Source organism: Indicator indicator, chromosome 26, assembly GCF_027791375.1.
Source record: "Indicator indicator isolate 239-I01 chromosome 26, UM_Iind_1.1, whole genome shotgun sequence".
NCBI classification, from domain to species: domain Eukaryota; kingdom Metazoa; phylum Chordata; class Aves; order Piciformes; family Indicatoridae; genus Indicator; species Indicator indicator.
In genome coordinates, this window is record NC_072035.1 from 2,168,272 (window position 1) to 2,185,243 (window position 16,972).

Here is a 16,972-nt window from a genome sequence, read left to right on the forward strand (position 1 = left end):
AGAGCACTGTCTATGATCAGCTCTCCACATCTTTGGTGTCTCTATTTGCAGGAAGTTGGTACCGATTTTGTTTCATTCACTCTCACTCAGATTCATAATAAAATAATGCCAAATTAGCTGTCAAAGTGAAGCGTGTAACTTCTACACCACCTGAGTCACTGTACCTCTGATCATGTCTGTGGGCATGGAGATTTGCCGTTCTCTAAATTTTCTTCTTGTTCAAACCAAAACCGTAGCACTGGTTTGCTGCCCTCGTTCCTGCTCCATAGTACACTTCCTGGTTGTAAGCCTCTCAGGGCAAAGACTGCAGTTCTGCCACTCGGTGTGACTTGGATGCCGTGGGAAGGGGACTGGAAGGGATGTGTAACAGGAGGAGCTCCAGGCCTGCAGCAGCGCTATGCCAGCTATTCTGATTTCATCTGCAGAGGTCACATAGAAGACAGATGTTGCTATCACTTCTCTTGGTGTGTGCTTCATAGCTCAATTCCTAAACTACAAGATGTGTAACCTTAGCAATGGCTTTTGTTCATAGGCAGCCCTCTGAAAACAAGACAGATCAAATGCTGGACTGTATGGTTGAAGCCTGAGGAGAGAAAAATTGAAGTCTGAAGTCCTAATGTTAACTCAGGAAATCACGTTCTTGTTCTCTCTAGTTCACTAAGCCATGCTGAATTCTAAACCTGCAGTTTAATATCAAAAATAAAGACAACGTACTGGTGAAACTACACCCAGGAATACTGGTACAGGCTTTCTGCAATTCCATTCTGCTACCCTAATAAAAATTGCTCTCAAAGGCTTTGTGGCATGGTTTTATTTTCAGAGAGGTCTGGGGTTTAGACTAGTTATGTGTCCTGGTACAGTGACAGTTGTAGGCAGTGCTCTGTGAATATGTTCAATGTGAACTCAGTCTTGTCTTTTAAGTTTTCATAGAACCAAGCTCTTCAGTTGGACCAAAGGGAGACAACCACAGAATGTGCCAAACTGTAAGGGACCCCAAAGATCATCAGGTCCAACCTTTCTAGGTGATAGTTAGACCTCTTCTCTTAGATTCTAACTGATTTTCTGTTATTTTTTTCTGGCACAGATAGAATGATGTGCTAAGGGTAAGTCCTAAAATGTTTTGGTTTAAGTACCTCAATGAATTGTTACAACTGTGTGATAGGAATTTCAGACTTGATGTGGCCCTGGGCAGCCTGTTCTAGTTGGAGGTGTTTCTGCAGTAAGCAGGGGATGTTGGACAAGATGACCCTTCCAACCTACTGTCTGGGAATCTGAACCACTGAGGAACTTCCTCATCTATGCAATTGAAAGGTTCCCTATTTAGAAGTCTTTCAGTAGTTCTTTATTCATTTCTCCATGTAGAACTCTCTTGCATTTAAAAGGAAATTTGGTGTTTAATGCTGTTGACTTAAAAATACAAAATTTGCACAATACATGTTTTTGTTGGCAGTACAGAACTTTCCTGCTCTGGTAAAAACTACCATGATCTGGTGTTCAGCTGGCAGAAAATGCTTCCAGCAGGCACCGGGTGAGTAACGTGCTGAGGGTTATGAGCAAAATCATCGGTTAGAAGATGGAGCAATTAAAACGTTAAATATAACGTTAAAAAATAGCCATCAAAGCAGGCTGACATTGCACGCAAAGCCTGGCTCTGGTGTTAAATTAGGGATGTTGTCGTCAGGCCTCTCCCTGCTGGTGAGGGGGTCCTGGGTCACTAGATGGCACTGGCGGGTCTGGCTGTGCTCTGCAGCCGCCTTCTGCAGCTCTGGTGCCTGGGGCTCGTTCTGGTACCACGCAGCAGGAACGCGCCGCCAAACGCCACTGGGAAGGGCTGCAGTCTGGGGTCACTCTGAAAGGTGCCTGCTGCTCTCCTCTGACTCGGCTGCGGGGTGTGGTGCTTGCACGCCACCGTGCTTGGGCTTTACAACCAACCTGTCAGATATCAAAGTAATTCTGTGACAACAAGTTAGGAAAGAACCTGGGAAAACATTTTGTAAAGCATTGTTGCTTTTCTCAGTTGTACAGAACAAAAACTTCCTCAGGTGGCCTACAGGGAAGGTCAGACAGTTCCCACTATCGACAGAGCAGGAGCTGTCGTTCCAGCAGCCCCAAAGGCAGTCGCAGGAGGAGCAGGCAGGTGAATAGTTCCCTTTGGTCTCTAGCTGCAACTAAAACCAAAAGCCTCCTGAAGCATTGCAATAGAAAAAGGCCTGAGTTTATTTATTTTTCACTTCAAAGAATGACAAGCATATAGAAATTTTTGGTATTTAAAAAAAAAAAAAGATTGTATTAAGTAAATCACTTTTGTGCAGAAAATAAGCATTAAGATATTTTTCCCCCTGTGAAGGTTATACATGAGTGACAGGGCCAGGGGTCAGTGACAGGGCTACTTCTTAAACACAGTTAAAGGTATCAGAGTTCCTAGGGTTTGTTGGTATTTGAATGCCTTGATGACAGCACTTAAAATGGACACCAGGACCTTCTCCAGAAGAAAACCTGCTCCCGGTTGGTGCACAGCCCTCCTACGTGCTGTTCATGGGAGGCAGCGCAGGCACAGTTGCTGATGAGCTCTGGTATGCAGCAGTTACTGAGCCAGCAGATGGGTCAACAGTTGCTGTTTTTCCAAAGTCATTCAGTGAAAAAACAAAACAGAAAGAGAAGCCTCTGTGGAGGGGCTGTGCCTGATGTTACTTTCCACACAATGCTAAGTGGGGAGAGCCATAACTCCTGCTGGCTAAGGCTGCACCTGGAACATGGCTGCAGACACCGCTGTGCTAACCCCATGATCCAACCGCTGTAACCCGACAGACACTCTGAAGGTAACTTGTCCCTGCAACCCTCACTATTGGTGAGCAGGTACCAGTAGAAGGGGGAGCAACCAGGACTGAGTGCCTTGAGAAAACCAACTGCTGAAGGTGCCAGCACCCACACCAAGCAGTTGCTCCAAAGCAGCACTTGTTCCCCAGCACATTCCTCTTTTTGCAGTTCAGTTCAAAAAGAGGAACGCTCAGATCCCTCTGGGTGCATGCCGTGGTCTTGCATCAGGACATTGTCTTTGTGCTGCTCACCATCATGGTGGCAGGAGCTGAGCCCAAGGGGGAGGGCTGTGTGCTGGAATGGTGAGTGAGAGGGTGATGCTGAAGAGCTTTGTCACGTTCAGAGCAGATGCTGTAGCTTCAAAACTGCCAGTCAGGGCTCTGGGGTACTGCTTGTAGCTGCTCACAGGGTGTCGTGCTTCCATGAAACCCCTAATGCTGTTCTCAGTGTTCACAGCTCCTGTCAACTGTACCAGGAGGTACCACACCGCTAACAGGGGCCTGGCTTCTTGGGGATGTTAGCAACTGCCTGTCACAGTATGACTCTGTGTATGTGTGCTTATTTACTTAGAGGTCCTTGAATGAACAAAGCTGGATGCTCCTGGTTTTGTAATTGCTCTGTAGCTCTGGCTTCATTAGTGTCTGGAGTTCATGGAGACGCTCCCAGGACTGTGAGAAATCATCTGGTCCTTCCCCACAGCCACCGACGGGTGGGATGCTCGGGTACCCTGGATGCACCATCAGCTCAATCGTCACTGTCCTGCTCTGTGGTGTCTTGGACGTGAACTCCACAATGGCAGAGTCGATGGCGCTCCAGATGTTACCCACAGACATGTTCTTACCCATGGTGCTGAGACCTATGTAAATGTCTGGCCACCTGCAGCCAGAGGAAGGAACACCAATGTTACTGCTAACCAGGGAGTCAGAGAAGGGCTGCAGCCAGTGGATTAGTAAGAAAAATGTACCTAAAACTCAAGAATTAAAATGGAGGGGGGGGGGGAGTTAAAAAACTTCTAACTGTAGACAAAAGTAAATCCAGAACTAGGAGCAGTAAAGCTTTTTCTTTCCCTGCTGAACCCAGGACACTCATTAAAGCATCAGTTCATCAGTCCAACAGCCCCAGCACTGTCATATGCTGGTACATGCACTGTCACAGCATAAGGGCTGCTTGGCACCTGTGAGCTTACAGGTGCACAAAAGGAATGAGCAGAGCTAAACTGAGAAATGTTACCAAAATAACTTACTAGGACAATTACAACCCAAAGAATGACCATCTCCAGAGAGTAACCCTCAGCTAAGTGGAAATCAGAGTGACTGAAATAAAATGGAAACCACCCTGCTAACAAAGCATTCTGCCTGAATGTATCGAAGAGCCATAATAAAGAAGAGACAGTGGACAAAATGTTACTACTCAAGAGCACACCAGGTAGAGGCTGTTTCAACTCACTTCTTTGTTCAGTCCTGGCTACAAACCTCATTCTTCTGGCATGGTGCATCCAAGCTCAGGAAGTCTGTGCAAGCATATGCAAGGGCAGAATGGGAAGTGTTTGGAAGAAACCAAGACTGGAGTCTTCACCTGCATGATCAGGGAAGAGCCCAGCTGAACGCTCAGCTCTTCTTGAGAAGAGTTTGCAGGACTTTGGAAAAAGAAGTTTAACTTTTTTTTTTAACTGTAAACTGACCGCATTTGCTGACGTCGTGCACGGTGATGGAGTCTCCAGTACCAAAAACTGACCTCCAGGGTACCTCTGCCGAGCTGGGTTCGCTGTGACCTCAGCTGACCCAGGGTTCACTGGTTTCATTCTCCCGGGTTTCACCGGTTTTTTTCTGTAAGAGCCTGTCTGGCCCTCTTCCGGCTCCAGCAGCCAGGCGGCTATAAACGCGCAGGCCCCGGGGCCGCCCCGGCACTTCCCCGCTGCGCCGTGGTGAGCTGGGTCCGGGAGCGGCGGCTTCCCGCAGGGACACAGCACCCACCCCTTCGGTACGGCCCTTGGCCTGCGAGTCTTCCACCGAGCTCCCCCGTGCGGGGCCTGTTACGAAGCTGTCCGCCACGTGCTGCTCTACGGCGAGCAGCCAGCCTGCTGCCAGCGTTCAGAACAGCTGACACCAACGTCGCAGAACGTTTTCAGTAGACTGGAGAAGTAATGCCCCAAAGGACAGTTGACTACAAGGGTCTCAGATGAAATGTCTTCAATCCCTAAAATGCTGCCTGATTTAAGCTATTCAGAAAAGTATATTATTGGGGAAGAGCTGAGCTTTTGGGGTTTGGCTCCTGAGATGCAGGACACCAGCAAGCCTGTTTGCTCAGAGCAGTGATCACCTGCAAGTCCTCCCAGCTTCTCACCTCCCTTTAACAACTAACACTTGTTTCTAATTACTCTCTTTCCTGCCACTTAAAACCCTGTCTCCACTGTTGCAGAGAGATGAAAAGTTATTTCTTGAAAGCTTCCCCCTGAAAACACTTTCAAAATTCCAGGGCTGCTCCAGCACTTCATCCTCCTGCTGTCCCAGGAGCCAGACCAATGCAGCTCATCTGGAAAGGCTGGGAAGCACACCCTGGAAAGAACAATCCCCTTTAGGTGAGAAGTGAGTCATCTGTGTTCAAACAAAACTCCTCACTAAGCCCTAGTGCTCCCAGCATTTCTGTACTGCTCCTGAACCTTCTTGTATGCCCCTGAGTGGAAAGAGAAAGGTGGTGTGTTCCAGTCTGAAAAGAGACCATCAGGAACTGATGACACCTGAAAGCTGTACTGCAGAAAGGATGAGTGATGCCTGCCTTACCTTATTCCATGCTGTGTAAACACATCCACTGTGTTAAAGGAATCTTCCTCTACCCCCAGATAAAAGTCCATCAGGGCTGGTGGAATCCAGTCACAGTTATGAAGGCCTGGCTCTATTGGGACACGTGTGTACTTAATCCCATACTCCTGCAGCACCTCTGCAAACACGTGCCTGACCTCTGCAAGTGAAAAGAGTCACTATCATCAGCAACAGGATAACCAGCTCAGCATGTCCCCTCCAAGCTGTTAGCACAGAGATGTCTTTCCTTTCCATGGGTAAGAAAATAGAGTTCAGTTTGGTTTATCTCCTGCTGAAATGGGTTTTGCCATCTGAATGGGAGTCCCTTTCTACACTGGAAATATCACTCTCTCAACATCTGCTGTAGGTACCTTGTCTTCCCCATCAGCACTGAGCATTTAGTCCAGCAACCCCTTCTAAATTAGTAATTGTGGTTCCAGAGTGCACCGGAGGTGACTGCACTGTCAGGAACAAGCTCTTCATTGGGTGTACAGCCAGATTTCTTGGGAGGGTAAACTGGAAGGAGCAGTGTTGTCCTGAGGCAGCCAGCTGCTGGAGTGGGGCTTCCTCACTCTCTTTTCCATCTCTGTACCACAATGACCTTATCTGCAAACCAGGGACAAGAGATGCTTGCTCATCTCTGTAGAGCACACAGGCAGAGGTTGGTGTGGAAACACAACTGACAGGATGGGGTTCTTGTGGCACCTAAAAGAGCTACCAACTCTTGCAAGTTCAAGCATTCCAGTCCAAAGCAGTCAACCCATCTCCTTTGATGTGAGTGGTAGCATGGAATCAGGGTGCTGAGGTGAATTATCTGCCCTTGGAGGCAAAGATGTAACCTGGGCCATTTGTGCCATTCATCCCCTTGTGTTGCTACAGGAAGACATAGGCCACCAAGCAGCCAGTTTGGGCCCAGAACTGTCTCAGGACCCAGGTGGGAACAGAGGTTTATTGCCTGAACAGGGAGCTGTGGCAAGGGAGTCCCCTCTGAGCTGACCCTCTGACTCTCTCACCCACTGGGTGCTGGCAAAAAGAGAACTCCCTTCTTACCTGGGAGGACGTGGATGTGCTGGTGCCCATCCATGTGAGGAGGTAGGTGACCTGTCAGCTCATGGAACAGCTCCACCTGGGCTTTTAGCTCCTGCTTCACCTGTGCAGCAGAGAAGGATCAGAGCAAGACCTGTCAGCAGGCTGGGATCAGGAGAGTGCACAGGGGCTGCTGGAGACTCTGCTGGCCAGTGCTTGGGACCTGGCCCTGGGAGGCACAAGATGCTATGGTATATGGACATGTGATGCTGCTGGTTTCCCCAGAACCTCCCCTAGCTCTGGCTCTCTTTATGGTACTGGTTGTGTGAATGGGGCTGACACTGGGATTTTCCAAATCACACAGGATATCTAAATACCCATTTCCCCTGGAAATTAATGGAGAAATGGGTGCTTATACCCCAGAGGCAGTTTTGATCACCTGAACACATTCATGGGGCAAAACCAATCATGTCCTTAGAGATAAAAGCCTCTCCTAAGGTGATGAAAAGCCTACTGCCTGCTTAGCACTCTTCTGTCATTTTCCCTTTCCTGATTTCTAGGTTCTTTCTAAGTATCTGCTCCAATGCCTCCTCTGCTCCCTCAGGTAAGTAGTTAACAGGGCATCAGTGTGCACAGGCACTGAAGCAGGGAGGAATGAGTTCTCAAAGGCTGCAGAGCCTTTGGCAGAATTAGGCCCAGGACCCAGAGAGCCAGCTCCAGCTGCCCAGGCAACACAATCAACATTCATCTCTAAGTTTACCCACAGCTGGGACCTAGGAAAGATCTTCAGTTGTTCCATGCTGGGATAAATGCAGGTTGATCTGTATCAGGAAAGCAAGTGGTATGGGTGTATGTGGCTTTCTCCTACCTCTGACATACTCAAGAGACCTTTTGAAAGAGCTGTTCTGAATCCCATTTTCCCATGGAAGAATCCATCTCGGTTGAGCAGAGAAGACTTTGTCTTGAGCACCTCACATACAGGAGTGCCCTCGGAGAGGTTGGCATGCAGGCCTATTGGGATGTTGTGTCTGTAACAGGAATGAAGTATCTGTTAAGCTTTGCACTACTTCCCTTACTATGGCCAAAGGGGGTGATTTCAGGGAAAGATCCAGACTGACCTAAAAAGTGATGGTGTACTCACTGGAGTACATCTTCATATCCCTGCTCTTCCAGAGAGGAGAACAGAGTGACACCAGCTAGAGCAAAATATCTCCAAGTACCAACCCTGTAGAGTCTGTGAAGGGCCAGGCTGTGAGAAAGCCCCAACAAAGATGCTACATTGATGAGTTGTCTGAGTTTTACTTGACAACTTCTAAAGCTGCCCTTAGGTAGATATAAGGAGTGCCCAAGGCAGCTGTTACAGCAACAGCATAGGCTACACGTGTGAATACTGTGAGTTTAGGCTCTCCTAGTCCAAGAGGTTGCAGCTGAAAACACCCAGTGGCCAGGTTTCTGTCTGCTGGTGCAGGTGATCGTTCACTGGGTGACAAGGCCAAGAGGTACAGATCAGTACCTCTCTGGCACAGATAAAGGATTGCTGCAGAGAGATCAGCAGGATATGGATAGAGCCTTGCTAAGGAATCACCAGGGTACCGTTTTTTAAGTAGCTGTGCTCTGCAACATTAAAAAATAAATAAATAAAGTCTGTGGCCAGTATAGGGTTCCTCTCAGCCACAGGGCTTTGCAGATTGATGGTGTTTCCTTCTTGGTTTGTGCTGTGGATTCCCCTACAATAAAAGCAGGACCCATGTGTGCTCAGATTTGTGCTGAGTTTCATTAGCACTTCCTCAGAAACAGTGGCCAAAATGATGCTTTGAAACTTTTCCCAAGGCAACATCTGGCCTCTGGCTGACCCAGCAAGTGACCGACAGAGCTGCGATGTTCCTCCTGTGCTGCCCAGTCTGAGTCATGGTGCACCATTCATTTCAAGGCATCAATTCCGTGATGCTTTCAGTCCTTCCAGGAACTTCTGCATGGAGCTGCCAATCTCCATTTAGGCAAAGTGTGCAAAATCCAGATCTTTCCTTTCTGCCTGCTGCCCTGAGCTGACTAGTGAAGCACCAAGCTACTGGAGGCAGGACTGTGGATGAATTGGACCAAGTCAGAGTCATTTAAATGCTTTAGGACCTAAGGTTTGCAGGACTGAAAATCTTTTTCCCTGCTTCTGCCACGTCTTGTGCTCCAGGCAGATGGTGTAGTCTGTGGCTAGATAGTTCTCCTTCTCAAATACATAAATATTGTTAGTCAGGTTGTATGGACAGCTCTATGAAACCAAACGAGTCCATGTCTTTCCAGCCCAACCTGTGATTAGGAAGCTTGAATGCTTTCTGAGTAGAACAAAGCAGCTTGTGAAGAGAAAGCTGCTCCCTGGCCTTTCTGATTTGCTGATTGTGTAACTGATGACAAATGTTCATCCTGTCTGAGCACATGATGTGCACACTCAGGCCTGGCTAGTACAAGAACTGGAAGATGCTGTCACTGGGAGTGGGGCCCTTAAGCAGGCAGCTTGTGGCAGGAGAGGAAGCAGCTCCAGTGCATAAGGGGTGTGGTGTCAGGAGAGCTTCCCCTCCATCCTGCAAACTGCTGTGTACCTTGTGTGAGCCCAGTGGCAGAGGGGGAGCCTGTGGTTTGGTTTTGCTTTGTTGTTTATTTTCTCACAAGTCCACCCCAGATTCTTTACCACGCCTCCGGGAAACTCTGGCTGCATCAGCTGACAGCAGTTTGCACCACAGCCACTGCTGTCTGCAAGAAAAAGGCATCATGTGTTACCATGAATCAGCAGATGGAAGACTGTTTTGCACCTTCCTCCTCATCTGTTGTGGGAGGGCAAGAAATGAACAGCTGAGCCTCTCAGTGTTGTCTCCCAGGAGCATTGAATTGTGGAACGCCTCAAATGCTGCAAGGGAAGCTGTTTGCAGGACGCGGCAAAGCCCTCCGGCAGGTGTGGGACATCAAGGAGCCAAGCGCTGTGCTGTGTAACGTGAGAGCAGCTCCTCCCCGAGCTGAAACCAGCCCCGGAGCTGGGGAATGTGCAGAATGTGGAAGTGCAGAGAGAGCTGCCCTTGTTCTCACTGTAAGGGGAGCCTCTGACTGTAACATTAGAGTGTGTTTCAGAGCTTTGGCTAACACCAGCTGAACATCTTAATAGTTTTCTTTCAGAGTTAGTCTGGCCTGGTTTGACAGACTGTCCACACAGAGGCATCTGCAGAGGAGCTGCTAGTGTTTAACAGCTCTGGGACAAAGGGACTGAAATCAAAACTCAAAACACAGCCTTTGAGGAACTTGTTCAGCAATATTCATCTGTGGGAGATGCACAGAAGCAGACATGCTGGGAAAGCTGTAAGGGTACGGGAAGGACAACACAGCAGGGTGCTGCTGCTGGCTGCCATTTTCCTGTACCTAAATGTGTGTTTCCTCTGGAAGCAATGAGCCAGATGGTGCTCTTATTCAGCACCTACTGCCTGGTGTTCATTCCTGATCGTCCTGACACTTCATGAAATCTTAATTGCAATGAGATGAAAACATGAGCAAAACATAAAGCATTGTAGTACATAGCTGGGCTGTACCTTGGGAGACAGGGCTCCAGCCATGCTCTGTCCTGACCAGAATCTTGAGCTTTCAGACTGAACCAAGAGGCTCTTTTAACCATATTGGAGTAACTCCTATTCCTGAGTGTCCCTCAGCACTGAAATGTAGCTTCCACAACCAAAGAGCAAATTCCAAGGCATGCTGCTTTGTGAAAAAAAGGCAGGGAGGAAAGTCAAGTTGTGGGAATATTGTGGAAGAGTCTCTTTTTCAGTGGGTAGATAATTGTTTCTGCTTCACAAACCTATTTTAGAGCTGCCCACATGTTTTCAAAGCCTGTAAAGTACCTGCAGTTTTAGTGGCTGAAATACCAAACCAGGGACCAACAGCAGCTTTATAACAGCATATGATGCCATGCTAGGAATAGAGCTCAGCTGTTGTGGGTTTGGCCTCATCCCCAGCACTCCTCTGACCAAGTCCTCTGTAGGTGAGACAGCGTGAGCCCTACTGGTCATTGCCAGTCAAGTCTAACTGCTAATTGATTCAAAATCAAAGGTCTGGCTTTGAACTTCAAGCAACAGTTTCACTTCTGCAATAAAAGCACTGCAGTTGGCAAAGCAAAATGATGCTGAGGAATCTGTTTGGTGTCTCTTATTTCAGTGGTTGGTTGAACCAGCAATGACCCTTCCACAATCTGTTTGGAGAGGCCCACGTCTAGGTGTTTGCATGTCTGTCTCACTGCCCTAGAAAACGCACAGATGCAAAGCAGAATTTAGCACAAGAGTTCACTTCACTCCTGATAAAGCCAAAGGACAATGTGTACAAGTGTGTGCTCCTGTAGCACAAGGTGCATCAGACTGGGCTATCTGTAGGTTGAGAGGAGGAGCCATTGCTTCTGCAGCCACTAAGGTTAATCCATTAGTGAGCTGTTTCCACTAAGAGAAAGTTGACTGTTAAAGCCAGCTTGGCTCCATAGTTGTCTGCTCAGCATTCTTTGTGGAGGTGAGAGAGGGGAAAAAAAATAAAGGAGATATCTTTACACCAAATGCTGTGAAGGGCAACAAGGAACCAAGGAATTCAGGCTGGAAAGATTTCTGAGTCAGCAAGCCCAACCCAGTTATCAAATACAGAGAGGAAATACAATCAGCTAAACTGCTTCAAGTAGTTGCTTGCTTTGCCACTTGAGAGCTCTGAACAAATGCCTCTGCTGAGCCAATGGACTTCTGTGCAGCTGCAATCCCTGTTCATTCATATCCTTAGCAGTAAAGGGTCCCTGGAGACTATTACTGTACTGAGTCACTCTTTAAAGTGCCCACCAACTTTGCATGTTTCTGAGCTTGGTGGATGCATAGCAGTGCCCTGGGTCCTACATGGCTACAATATGGGCCCTGTGCAGCCCCTGTGTTGCTGGGAGCCATTGTGGTGGCTGTGGGAATTACTGGTTGGCTGAAGGCAGCATGCTCTGGTATAAGCATGGCACCCTTTCCCTTCACCACCCACCTTCAACATCCTATTCATGTCCTTATCCAGGTTCATCAGGTTTCAGCCCAAGTGAGACACAATTAAGAGCCTCATGTAAATAGCTGTATCTAGATACCCTGCTTCAGTAATCATCCAAGTGTCTGAGGCCAGCCAAAGCAAGGCTGTGCTTTGTGCAATGAAGTACACATCTTAGTTTCTCCAGGTTGGCATTTCCATGCTTTTCTCCACCCACTTTCACCTTTCAGCAAACTGTAAGATCCAACTTTCATCACATAGCATTTTGTCTTGCTCCATTACTGCTAAGGACTCACATACTCCAAAGCCTCTACAGTGTTAAGAACTTGTAACATAGCTTAAAGATGTGACTCTCTCTTAATTCCATCTTCCTGAAAACTGAAGCTCCTATGTCTGTGACCAGACATCAGCAAAAGTGCTGCTGTTAGTAAAGGTAATATGATCTGGGATTCTAGTTTAAAACCTCAGATTGAGCCCCACCCCTAATCCAAACAGTTCAGGAGTGGAACTGTTTGCTATGTGATTAACAGTCAGATAAAAGGGTGATGAGAAAGCATGAGAGACTTCTAGATTAGTCAGATGATGACTGTGAGGGTCAGAATTAAGTCACAATTTACACACACATTTTACAATTAGTGTTGATGGGAAAGGAAGTGAAAACATAGCAATTAAATGTGGTTTTGTTGAATTCTTCTGTTAAATGCACCCAGATGTCATGGGGGATTCAGCTTTTGTGTAGCTGATGTTCAGCATTTAAACTGCAAAAAAATGAACCCAACAGGAAGACTGAAGTTGTGGTCCAAAATATATCACTTTTCCTCAAGTATTTGGATATAATCACCTTGAAAGGGTCCTAATAGTCAGAGCTGAGCTGGCTATTAAAAGGAGGGAAAATATGGCCGCAAACAATCTTAGGTCTCTATTTCTGCTATCACCTGAAAAATGAAGGATCCTATTCCTTTCAGGTAACAACCCTTCCAATCCCTGGAAAAGGCTCTGGAACAATCTCCAGGAAGACTGTTTGACTTCAAGGGTGGGGCTAGATAACTAGAAAAATGAGATTATATCATAAGAATAACCAGGAAGTCACACTCAGTCCATGTGCCACACAGAGAAAGGTTTTGAGTTGCTGAGCCCCACCAGTGCAGGTCTACTCTCACACCTGTTCTGGTTACACACTGCTCCAGCAGTGCTGTCAACAGGTTTGTCGTTTGGGGAGGAATCAGACCTCTGCTGAAACTTCTCTTTTGCTTCAAGTGAGTGAGTCCCTTGTTTGAGCCCAGTTGTGACAGTGAATGAGAAAAGCCCCAAATCTAGAACCTAGACATTAGGACAGGTGCATTATTTACTGCTTGGTTTTGCTGCTTTCCAGTAAGTTTGTGTTAGAGCTGGTACAAAGACCTGCTGACTACCATCACATTTGTGCCAAGGCTTCCAATCAAAACACAGGGCAACAGATGGTATACCCAGAAGCCCACAGAATTACTGTGAAAAGGAAGGGAAGAATGAAATTCCAGAGGAACTGTGTTCTTTTCTGAAGGATACCAAGTCCTAATACTCTAGGGCAACATGAGCATCCTTCACAAAAGGACACAGTTCCTCTGGAATTAAGAAGGTGCTTAAGGACTATCCTGCAAGAAAAATTGTCTTGGTACTACGTAGCTTTGCCTGTCTCCAATTAAATGAAATCCAGGTGAGGAGACAGAGCTCAAGATCTGCAGTGATGAGCAGTGGGGCCTGCATTAGAACATGACCAGCTCTTTTCCCCAGACTTGCAAATGCTTCCCTCATGCAGGGTAGGGCTGAATACAGCTACAGATACTTAGACAAATGAGGTATTGCAGAGCCTGGGCTGTTGATCTTCAGTACTGACACATGTTGCTAAACTCACCCTGCTTTATATTCTCAGAAATAGATTTAAATCCATTTAATTCACATGTACAAGTCTAAACTACCCCCAAAAAAGAATGAAATTGTTGCAGATTCTGCCATCACCTGCTGTCCAACCTGGCTTTTCACACTCCTATCAGCTGTCAGTGCAAGTGTCATGACCTGGATTCAAAGATGCTCTTTAAACCTCTGATTGCATGGCCTACTTTCTGGCTATGGAAATGAGGCCAGGTGGATTCTATATTTAAAAGCTTGCTAAAGACCACAGCTAAAATAGCTGACAGCACTGCCAGAGCATCCTGGCTTAAAGGGTTCTGTGGTACCTCTGTGTCTATGAGAAGTGCTGGCTTTATCTCTGTGGTTCACATTTCATTTGTTTAATTTACTAACAGAATTTCAGGCACCTCAACAGTGTTGTGTCCTTCTGCCTCTCCTCTTATCATCCCAGAGGCAGTTCTTTTGTCAGTATTTGTAGGTAATCTCTAACCTTTTTAACAGGAGACCAGTTTGCCACTAACAACACACTGGCTTTCCAGCAACACAATCTACAAGCAATTTCCAAGTACTCCTAAAATCATGGCCAAATTGAGGAGAGATGCTCAAGGAGAACAAGGACAGCATGACTCATAATATCATGCCCCTGCAGCAGCTGTATTTGAAGCATAGGGGGTCTGTTGTCCTTTTCTGCTTTCCTAAATTGTGTCTCAACCCTGCTGCTCTCTCTTTCAGGACATACTCCTGCTTCCAAGTGCCGGCTCACACTGGAGCTGAAGCATTAGCTGGGTTTTACCTTCTAGATGCAAGTAATACTTCCTATTAAAGGATTTGCTGGGATAGTCCATGAGAGCAACACATAGCATTTGATTTCCTACAGAACCAACTGCACCAGCAACCTCTGAAAAGTCCCTGGAAGGAGTAAAGGTGGCAGGTATTGTCCCTCTCTTTACGTATGCAGGTTTTAATTTATTAAGCCTAAAATTAATAGAAATATTGAGGTACTTTTTTAAAAGGTTTCTGGAAGCACCAAGTTTTCCAGATCTGTAACAGCCCTCACTTTTCCCTGATTGAGCAATGAAACTGGCTGACTCTGTGTTCAACCTGCTTGAAATGCATCAAAGTAAAAAAGCTTTAAAGATTTTTACTTCTATGCTCTAACAGCTTTAGGGGTAAGCAGCTTGATGTGGGTGTATTAGTGCAGACTTTAATTCTGGTGCATCTTTTAGAAGTGTGGGAAAGTCCAACAAATCCAAACTCTACTAGTCAAATTGTGTAAGTGGCTTTCTATCCAGAGGGGAAAAAAAAAAAAGGTGCAGTGCAGTGGCTAATACTAGAGAAAGAGTCAAGATGGCTATGGAGATCACTGGTTTTACTAGGAAGTGTCTTAGTAACTGGAATCCAGTTTTCTTATACCAGCCTGGGCCATGATGTAGTGTTTATACTGGGGCTACAAAATAACAAATTTTATGGGGTTAGCTTTCCATGGATAGCCTGTGGAGGCTGTCCACGATGGAGCTAAAAGAAAGTAGCTTACCTCTTTGCCAGCTTGGCTGCATCTCCTGCAGCACTTCCGTTGACTAGGAGGGACACGTTAGATACCGCACCAGCTAGGAAACAGTCCACGATGCCTTGGTTTCTCCGAGGACAGTAGCCAAAGTCATCTCCAGTTACTATTAGCTTCACCTGAAGCATCCTTAGAGGTCATCCCTAGCAAAACAAAACAAAACAAAACAAAAACACACAAAAAAAAATAAAGGAGTGAAAATCGTGAGTCTGTCTGCAGATCAGACATACAGGAAAAGACGGGCTCAACGGGGACGAACCTAACCGTGACTCAGCCCCTGACTATCTTCTCCTGCTCCGCCAGCCTGCCGCTGTCTCGCAGCTCGCTCAGCAGCCGGATTTGCCTGTGGCTGCCCAGCTCACGCCGTACCTGCCGCTCGGGCAGCAGGGCCTCCGGGCGCCAAGGCAGCCGCCCCTCGTGCTGCTGCACGAAAGGGCAGGGATTTCCCCCCAGCAATCGATTGAGCCTGCGTCAGGGGTTCAGATTCCTTCTCCCACTGCACAGCCCGCCTGCAGTGCACGGTGAAATGGTAGCGGGTGTGAAGCACTTGAAGCTGCCGTGACGCTTCGCTATCGCCGATATCCAGTTCCATCCGGCGCGGCTGGAGCGCGGTGCGGGCCATGGCGCTGCTGAGCCGTGTGCCCGGGGTGAACCGGGGAGGAGCAGCCTCCGGGCAGCGCAGCTCGGCTCGGGCCCTGCTCTCCCTCTGCGACGGGGGTCCCAGCAGGATCCCCGCGCCCCGGGGCGCTGCGTACCTCCTCTCCTGCCCCCTCCCGTGCCTTGGGCCGCCGCGAGGTGCGGACGACTGCTGGCGCTGCCGTGCTGCTCGCCGCTATCCCTGCGGCGGGATGCTTGCCTCGGCGGCGGAGCTGTGTAGCCGCCCCGCCGCGCATCCCCTCCCCCTTCCTTCTCCGGTGCTACCGAGCATCCCCAGCCGAGAGCTCACCCGTGGCGAGCGGCGCTTCCGCCGCCGAGGCCTGCGCCTCCGTAGCGCCGAGAACTCCGGGGCGGCCGCGGCTGGCAGCGCCGCCCGCCCTGGCGGGCTGAAGTCAGGCACCCTGCAGCAGGAGCCAGCGCCGGTGGGGTGTGCGCGGCCGGGGTGCTGCGGTGCAGTCTGTATAAGCCCTGAAATGGGCAGCATGAAAACATCTACCGGATCTAGCTTGGGCATCAGCTGTTCATCACTTTCTAGAGATTACTCTTGCCTCACATGTAAATGAACACTGATTACAAGGAATCATGGTGGGAGCTGGTGACAGCCTTCCACCCCTTTACTGACTCCTTTCTCATTAAAACAAATTTTAAAAAAATTAAATTCCAAGCAAGCCATAAAAAAATGCCTTGAAGAACCTGCTAAAGCTTCATTCTAGCAATCCCTATGAGCGTCTCCGTCATATAATAGTTATACGTCTCTGTGAAATAAAAGGTTTTGATGCTCTGTTTTCAGTGCCCTCAGATATTTGTGCAACTGGTCCTTGCTTCCCCTCTGGGAGATGAACCTTACAGCCCTCCCACATTACCCCAAGGCTTCACTCACTGATAAGGGCTGTTACTGCAAGGGATGAAGTCAGCACAACTCTGTAGTAGTGTCATGAATCAAAACCAAGTACCTACTGCCTTTGCCAATGCAAACAGATTTTCTGCCTCTTTCTAGGACTGTTAATGCTGCTTGCTTCTATGCAGCTGAGAGACAGTACATAAGAATCTTAGACAAGGCTTGGCTTCTCAGTCTTCCTAACATTAGTATGTGTTTAATGCTATTAATGGTAGCATCCCTCAAATATTGAAAGCAGTTCCTAAAGGCTGTTCTTTTCTGATTTAATTTTTGTTTATCCAGCTTTTCTTCCTTTGACTGGAA

General features: G+C 47.7%; 1 protein-coding gene across 1 annotated transcript; it reads right to left on the reverse strand.

Moving 5' to 3' along the window:
* Positions 1 to 3,383: 3,383 nt before the first annotated feature.
* YDJC (YdjC chitooligosaccharide deacetylase homolog) lies at positions 3,384 to 15,242 on the reverse strand. The gene is made up of 5 exons (XM_054392856.1): positions 15,085 to 15,242; positions 7,510 to 7,669; positions 6,666 to 6,765; positions 5,598 to 5,775; positions 3,384 to 3,693 (listed from the first exon to the last, which is right to left on the reverse strand). Exons 1-5 carry the CDS (start codon positions 15,240 to 15,242, stop codon positions 3,384 to 3,386), a joined length of 906 nt encoding a protein of 301 aa, XP_054248831.1.
* Between the last annotated feature and the right edge of the window lie 1,730 nt (positions 15,243 to 16,972).